This window comes from Bidens hawaiensis, unplaced genomic scaffold (assembly GCF_021521415.1).
Source record: "Bidens hawaiensis isolate Kalapana, Puna unplaced genomic scaffold, B.hawaiensis_p1.1 tig00059906_1, whole genome shotgun sequence".
NCBI lineage: Eukaryota > Viridiplantae > Streptophyta > Magnoliopsida > Asterales > Asteraceae > Bidens > Bidens hawaiensis.
In genome coordinates, this window is record NW_027500789.1 from 21,471 (window position 1) to 30,059 (window position 8,589).

At 33.0% G+C, this 8,589-nt stretch overlaps 1 protein-coding gene across 1 annotated transcript; it reads left to right on the forward strand.

Annotated features, from left to right (window-relative positions):
- The first annotated feature begins 2,900 nt into the window (after positions 1-2,900).
- Positions 2,901-8,035, forward strand: LOC143602829 (uncharacterized). The gene is made up of 15 exons (XM_077079817.1): positions 2,901-3,030; positions 4,441-4,535; positions 4,646-4,759; positions 4,838-4,942; positions 5,070-5,141; positions 5,503-5,615; positions 5,702-5,836; positions 5,919-5,987; positions 6,112-6,202; positions 6,784-6,855; positions 7,014-7,114; positions 7,190-7,307; positions 7,407-7,466; positions 7,555-7,665; positions 7,749-8,035. The coding sequence occupies exons 1-15, from the start codon at positions 2,925-2,927 to the stop codon at positions 7,857-7,859; spliced, it is 1,473 nt and encodes a 490-aa protein (XP_076935932.1). The 5' UTR covers positions 2,901-2,924; the 3' UTR covers positions 7,860-8,035.
- Positions 8,036-8,589: the final 554 nt, after the last annotated feature.

The following is an 8,589-nucleotide window of genomic DNA, read 5'->3' on the forward strand; positions in this document are numbered from 1 at the left end:
AGTTTATTTAAAGTTTTGTTTATAATCGTTTTGCTATTTTATTTTTTAACGTAGTTCTGTTTTAAATTTAATACATATATATTAGTTTGTTATTATATTTTTTAACGTCTGGGTTTTATCAGTTGAGATGTATAGGTTTTTTAGATTTTTAATTAACAAACATAAATGAACACAAGCATGTTGATTTTTTAAATGTGCAAACATGAACACAAATATTTGTCTAATGAAAAAAGGGGTGTTGATGTAGTTGACAATGATGGGTAGTATCGGAAGTTAACCGACAATGGAGATGACAGACCAACAACAGAGAACATGTAACACAGATAAATACAATTAGGGTTTGATGATGAAAGTGTTTATCAATAAGTTAGATCGTATAAATCATTTAAGGGCTATTAGAGTTTGGTAAGACACATAACCCGCGAAAATTATTCTTTGACAATTAAGGGGTTATTTTACAATTCAATGAGATGTTATAACCCGTTTAAGGGTTATCCGGGTTTGATGAGACCCATGACCCATGAAAATTATTGTTTTCTTATGAAATAGTTTTACAAATAAATAAGATGTTATAACCCATTTAAAGACTATCCGGGTTTGGTGAGACCCATACCCGCGAATTCGGGTCAAATGCATGAGAAGCCTCCATTTATAAATCAAGCAATCTGGTGGCTCTAGAGAATGGGGGAACAACATGAGAGCGACACCTAGGGTTTTATGATAGACAATTATATAGATCGTTAGATATGCTGTGAATATATTTTAAAAACTGAATAAATTTAAGGTTAAAGTTGGGTTTTAATTAAATCATATGAATAAAGATAAATAATTAGATGTGAATAGGAACAACAATGTAATACCTTATAATGAATGTAAAATTGTTTGTCCTTATAAATATTACACTACTAATTCATTATTATTATTATTATTATTATTATTATTATTATTATTACTGTCGCTATATATATTTATATACAATTTTCACGCGTATAATACATGAGTTACTAGCCATTGAAAGATATTGAAATTTTACATTATTGTTTGAGTCTTCGTCTCTAATTCTTCCAACGTTATAGAAATACATTTTTTAATATGTGACAACATTTTGTTGTAAAAATCATTTTTATACACATAAAATGTATAATAATATAGGTATGAATGTTTTGTTTTAAAACAATCAAACACCAAGGTTTGGTTTGCAAATTATAATTTATAATTAATAGTGTATTTATATATCAAAAACTTATTATAAAAGTCATAAATAAAACTCATTATATAATATAATTCAATTTACGTATTACATGTAATATTTTTTTACTTTTATTATAACGTTCATCCGTGTGTAACACGGGCTTTCAATATTAAACATATTATTATTTTAATGGTATATTTAATTTGGATAATATTATTTTTTTAAATTTTCAGGTGGTGAAGTAAAATGAGTTTCTTTTGTTAGAATATTTGAAGAAGTTGATGATGATTTAATATGAAAAAACATGCTTAGGTCTTTCATTGATGTTTTTTGGTGGTTTGATGTACACTAACTTATTGTAACTTTAAACTTTTTATATCTAGACATTGTAAATGGTTACCGTTTTGGTCCGAAAGTTGAAGAAGTTTTGTGTTGCTTGAATTTGCTGTTTAAATTTATTATGTTTGTTGACATGTTTTTCCACCCATGTGTAACACACTAACACGAGCCTATACCCTAGTTGTCACTATGGTGTGAAATTAACGAAAGATAACTCTGAATAAAACACATCCAGGAGTATTTTTTCATATGTATAAATATTTTTAATAAAATTATCTTCCATCATTTAATTTTATTTTCCTCAATTGGTTATTGTTCATTAAATATTTTTAAACCTATAAGCACATAATGTAACATTCTTACATAAATTATATTGTAAATAAATAGAGTTTTGTTTGAAATAAAATACTTTTTTTGACATCGTAAATAACTTTTCAAAGTTTTTGAAATTTGTTGTCCTTTATGTTTATATCTATGTGTGATGAGAGATGTTTACTAGTGTATATGTCTCACACAACTTATGCGGATATAAGTTAAAGGATGTGTGAATAATCAAACATGAAGCTGTAAATAAATCAAAAGCCAATTGTATGGTGCCTCAGAGTAGAGATGGGCAAAAAAACCGGTTGGTGAACCGGTTCAACGGTTTAAACCGAAAACCGGTTTTTACAAAAACCGGTTATTTAAAAACCGGTTTGACCGGTTTAGTAACCGCCGGTTCGTATATCGGTTACAAGTTCTAGAGAAAAAACCGGTTACTGAACCGGTTATGGAAAAAACCGGTTAATTTTAAAACCGGTTATTATGAAAAAAACCGGTTATTAACCGGTTATTTTTTTAAAAAAAACCGGTTATTAACCGGTTCTAACCGGTTTCTAAACCGGTCCTAACCGGTTAGACCGGTCCGAGTTTTGCACCAAAAAAACCGGTTAATAAACCGGTCTGGTTATTTAAAAACCGGTTTTTTTCCAGGCCAATAAAAACCGGTCCGGTTATTAACCGAACCGGTTTTTTTAAAAAAACCGATTTGTGCACCTCTACCTCAGAGGAACGAACGCTCTACCCAAACTCTAAACCCACAACATAGTTTTTGACCGACTATCTAATTTAGTGGTTGCTATGTCCTAAATTTTGTGACTATATATTTGACTCCGTGCCGACTAATTTCTACCTTCTTTTCTTTCTCCGTTACCCATTTTGCATATAATTAGCAAAACAACCAAACACTTGTTTTGTCTGTCTGTCTGTCTGTCGGTCTCATCATTCATTCTCAATTGCTGATCTCAAAACCCTTATTTCTTTCCTGTAGCAACAGATAAACCTTGAAAGAAGAACAACAACTTGAGGTTCCGTTAACTTTATATTATATCTCAATCGGCTTAGGTTTACGGAAATGGGGAGCAATAGCAACAGTAACAAAGAAGTGATTCGATTGGAGCGTGAAGCCGTCATTCCGATTTTGAAGCCTAGACTCGTCATGACTTTAGCCAATCTTATCGGTAATTATTATTATTATTTTTCATTTCTAATACTTGTTAGATTGTCATGTTATGATGTTATTTCAACTCAATTTTATGTTCAAACCGTTGTTTTAGTTTCTATGGTGTTCGATTTCGGCTGAATATTCTCTAGGGTTAGTGTTGGAAAGATGAATGATTTAATGGCATAGGCTACTTTTGATTGTGTTAATATTGGGGAAATATGAGAGACAAGTTTTTGTGCGGATTAGTGGTAACTAATATTGAGATTGCAAACACAATAAACCTATAAAGGTTTGTTGGTAGAGTTTGATAGTCCAAATGCGACTTCTTTTGCTTCGTTAAAAAACCATATTCTATACCTAGTTAAGCTTTGATTATGGTGTTTTCATGAAAACATTTCACTTAGATCCAATGAAATTAGAGGTGAAAAAGGATATTTCCAATGAATCACACTGATTTGATAGAACTTCTTCATCGTTATAAGATCTTTACGGTGAATCGTATAGATATGATGCACTCACGCTTCCTGGGAGAGAAGTAGTTAAGTAAAGAGACGAAATGGCCGACGGTGGCACTTGAGGCACGTTGGTGGATCCTGCGCATTCGTTTCTTTAAGAAGAAACAAATGTTTGGGTTAGGTGCCTCTGCCCTCCTGTGTTGTCGTCCAACCGTTTTGCCCCTTCACTTATTTTCTTGTGTCACAACAAGTGTGAGTGTATCATTTCTGTAGGAGTCATTGTAAGATCTGATAATGTTGAAGGATTTTTATTGGATTTGTTTGGTTCATTGGAATGATCATTTATTTGGCTTTAAATTCGTTGTAGCTAATTGAAATGCGATCATAGAAGCAACATAACCAAAACTTGACTAGGTATAAAAGAGGGTTGTTTGATGAAAACTAAGAAGTTGAGTTTGGATTATCAGACTGTATCAATTGACTCTTTTGTGTTTATTATGTATTTGTCTTTTGTCTATTGCCATTCCTTGCAGCCACAATTGACGGTCAAAACCATAAATGTAATATCACACTTAGAAAGTAACAGCCCAATTGATTTCATCCCAATTTCTTTGGCACGTCTGTGTGAAACAATATATTGGAAAAGATAGACGGGATTCGAAATCATCTGATTTTTTTGATAAAAATAATTCGTTAGGGTTGCATTAATAAATGAAATAATATAATGATATCAACCCCAAACCAAAGAAATTACACTATAATTATTCTGATTGAGTGCATGCCCGTGTTTGATGGCTCACTGAAGAGTTTTATTCTGCTTTTGCACAAATTTGATTTGATGATAGGAGTGAAGACTACCTGGGTTATTGAGCACTGAAAATAACACACACACACGTGTGTGTGTGTGTAATGAAATATTTTACCTTTACAGTTTGATTTTTCAAGCTTTTGAATAAGATTTAGTATTGCAGAACACAGTTCTGACCGAGCAGAATTCTTGAAGCTTTGCAAGAGAGTTGAGTACACAATTCGAGCATGGTACCTTCTTCAGTTTGAAGATCTCATGGTATTTAATAATCTACTGTATAATTAACTTATGCTGTAAAACAATTCTTGTTTTTAAATTTTTTTTGACATATGAAAGTGTTGTTAATTTATGCGATTCTCATATTGCAGCAACTGTATTCACTCTTTGATCCTGTCCATGGGGCTCAGAAGTTAGAGCAGCAACACCTATCAGAACAGGAAACTAATGTTCTTGAGCAGAATTTCCTTTCATATCTGTTTAAGGTACCATGCTTTGAAATACCCAAATTAGTTCATATTCAAAATGGTCTATCTTCTAAGTTACAATTTTAATGGCTGTAGGTGATGGATAAAAGCAATTTTAAGATCTGTTCCAATGAGGAGATTGATGTTGCACATTCAGGGCAGTATCTTTTAAATCTTCCTATCACAGTCGATGAATCAAAGGTTTTATGCAGTGATACATATTACATACCTTTATACTTAGGTGCTATGATCATTGTTCTCATGTTTAGTACTTTAATTGGTTACTAATGTTTCTTTTTTCTTTGGTTTTTCTCTCTTTAAAATGCAGATTGATAAGAATCTTTTGAAGCGGTACTTTGAAGAACATCATCATGATAACCTTCCCGACTTTGCTGATAAGGTATTGCCATAAATCTAGTTTAGAGGTGGGAATTTGACCTTTTTCAGAAAAAAATGGTCAATTTGGTGTGTTCCATTTTAAAGGTGTCAAACCAAGTAGTTACCCGAAAGGGGGAATGATCAATTAGGTTTAAAGGGTCAAGCAGGATCGCTTTTATTCAAAGATTTAGATCTTTTATAATAATCTTGATTTTACAAGCATAATTAACGCATGAGTTGTTTTTTTTAACTAAAATAAAGAAAAAAAAGAGTGTTTGCAGGTCCAACCATCGGGACCATCTTGTTTTGTTATGATGCTTCATGCTATGCACATCACTGTGATACAAAACATATTTTCCTTATTATTTACTTCTTTTTGGCAGTACATAATCTTCCGAAGAGGCATTGGAATTGACAAAACGACTGACTATTTTATCATGGAGAAGGTGGACATGATAATTGCACGTCTTTGGGCATGGATTATGAGAGTAACAAGGCAAGTTTATTTACTAGCTTTGTTAATTAAGTTAATAATGTTTACTAGAGAGATTGTTGATGTTTAATTTTTTATGCTAATTGCAGGCTAGGAAAGATTTTTTCTAGAAAATCCAGTGTGCGAATTAAAAATGACCCAAAGAAAGATGATGAAATTACAAATGAAGAATTTCCGGATGATTTATATGTTGAGCGGGTCCGGATTGAGAACATGCAGCTCAGGTTTGAGCTAATTCAAGATTATGTTTTTTTTATTTATGTGTTTTTGCAATTTCTTACCACGTGCTTATTACCATTCAACCAGTTTAAGGAATTTGGCAAGTAAGATTACAATCCAAGAACCTACATTTGATAGGATAATTGTCGTGTACAGGTATGGATTCTTTTTATTGGATGCATTTGTCAAATTTTTGAATTTTGATTTTTTGGTGAAAAGAGCTAAAATTTTGTATATGTACAAGTATGATGTTAAAAATGCTGTAATGACTGGTATGCAGGCGGGCAAGCACCAAAAAGGGAGAAAAGGATCGGGGAATCCACGTGAAGCATTTCAAAAACATTCCAATGGCAGATATGGAGTTAGTCCTTGTGAGTTTTCTTTTTTACTTGTGTTTGTAATTCGTATTATCTCTAGGTGACAATTTAGATCCTTATCAAATGAGCGAACACAAATAAAAATTAGTTGAAAAGGGTCAAATGGGTTGAAAGTAAACCAAAGTGTTAAGGTGGTAACCTATTTTTGCTTGTGTCGATTATATATTAACGCATGGAAAAATAGAAAAAAAATACCACCTGACAAGTTTCTTGGTTTTTAGATAATAAGTTGCTATTGTTTATAAGAATATAAAGATAAAGTTACCATTTCTGTGAATTTTCATAGCTGGTTGCTAGAATTAAGAATGACCTCATGTTTGTTGCCAATCTATGGCAATTAGCCTCATTTGTAATGAATATCATCTCCTTAAATCACTTTATGCAAAAAAGTTAGATTAATATTGTAATAAACTAATAATAGTTCTTATATTTGGCTATTAAATAAAAAAAGCCCTATTTTATAGTCATCTTTTTTACTTGTACAAAAATTTACCGTTACCTGCCTATATTATCTTCTCTTGGAATTTTATTTTGCCATCTGGATATTTTATTAAATTTGTATTTCTTATTGACAGCCAGAGAAGAAAAATCCAAGTTTAACCCCAATGGACTGGGTGAAATTCCTTGTTTCTGCTGTAGTTGGGCTGGTTAGTTTTACATAATTCATGCTGTTTAGTACTACACACACAGCTATGGTACAAGTCACCATAGCATGCACTTATATGTGTATAAAGTCATTATGTACATATACAAGTAACTTCCTTTGTTAAAATTCAGCAATTAACATATCATCTCACTTTTCCAGGTAGCTGTCATAGGCTCGGTTGAGACTCCTCAAGCTGACTTTTGGGTCATGTTTGCTGTTCTCTCCACGGTCATTGGTTATTGTGCGAAGATATACTTCACGTGAGTTTTAATTTTTCTTATTATGTGGTTAATGTCACGAATGTACATTTATTTTCATTTGTATGGTTGCTGTAGGTTTGAGGCAAATATGGTTGCGTATCAGAACCTTATTACACAATCTATGTATGACAAACAACTGGATAGTGGAAAAGGCACTCTTCTTCATTTGTGTGATGATGTCATTCAACAAGAAGCAAGTGCTCCACGCATATTTTATTATTACGTGTTTTCCTTTCGGTTTTATAGTGTGTCTTCTAGAATATGCGATGGTAAATCTCTTGATCATTTGCAGGTAAAAGAGGTGATAATATCGTTCTTTATATTGATGGAACAAGGCAAAGCGACTTTAGAGGTACACCTAAGTCTTAATCTGCACATTGTTGTTTATTATATGTTTTTTTCGGTTGTAATTGAGTTGCAATTTTTGTAAATTTTTTTAGGATCTTGATTTACAATGTGAAGAATTGATTAAAGAGGAGTTTGGTGCAAGTTGCAACTTTGATGTGGATGACGCGATCCACAAGTTAGAAAAGATGGGCATTATCGCTAGGGTGAGGCTGCATTAGCTTTTTATTTTCATGCAATTATGCAAATAGTATAGTGTTTGAATTTATTATTCATTATTCAATTATAGGATTCAATCGGAAGGTATTACTGTGTCGGTTTGAAGCGTGCAAACGAGATCATTGGCCCCACAACAGAGGAGCTTGTACTCAAGGCTAATCAGGAGCATGTTGGTTCTTGATGTTAAAACCTACAGGGAAAACGCGGTGTGCTATTTGTTTTTGTTAAAAAGCATTTTTATTTGTACCAACTGTATGTAATATTTGTTGCTGCATCCCTGTTATTGTTTGATTGCCGGAACTGTTTTAACTTTTAAGGCTGTGATTGAGTTTTATCCCCTCTCCTTCGCCACTGGTGGTGGTTGGTTCTAAATCAATGTAGATTCATATGCACAATAAACAATGAAGGCCTTAATAAAGCTGTAAAATAAAAGAAAATTAGTAACTTTATTTTATGCAAATTACTTGTTATTTATGTATGAAATGCGATGATAATGAAGTTAACCAGGATTTTGTGCACATTTAGAAAGAGTTTTTTACGGGTTGAAATGAGTAGAGCTTGTCAAAGCTGGAGCCAGTTTTTTACGGGAATGAGGTTGAAAGGTTGTCCGCCGACTGGCGCAACAAGTTTTTCTGGATATCCGAGGACGTGGTGCCTCTACCCATGGTTCGCCGCCCTGTGAATTCTGCTCTCCCGGAGGTAGTGACAGTTGCTCATGAGGGTCGTGAATGGTATCGCATGCTTACCATGGAGCCCTCATCTATGCGTGCCTTGCCGGAAGATGCATTGGTGTGGGCAGGCATGAGTCGTCTGTGGCCGACGGAATTCATGAAGCCTATTTTTGTAGATTTGCATGAGCGTAAGTTCCCTTGTATACTTGTTTCTTCTTTATTCTGAATCGTTGAATGATT

Bases quoted from the DNA above. Each gene is read 5' to 3' on its own strand.
- LOC143602829 (XM_077079817.1), top strand. From the start codon at position 2,925: ATGGGGAGCAATAGCAACAGTAACAAAGAAGTGATTCGATTGGAGCGT. The intron at 5,616-5,701 runs GCAAGTTTATTT...TGCTAATTGCAG, and splicing joins TGGATTATGAGAGTAACAAG to GCTAGGAAAGATTTTTTCTA. The intron at 7,308-7,406 runs GCAAGTGCTCCA...GATCATTTGCAG, and splicing joins ATGATGTCATTCAACAAGAA to GTAAAAGAGGTGATAATATC.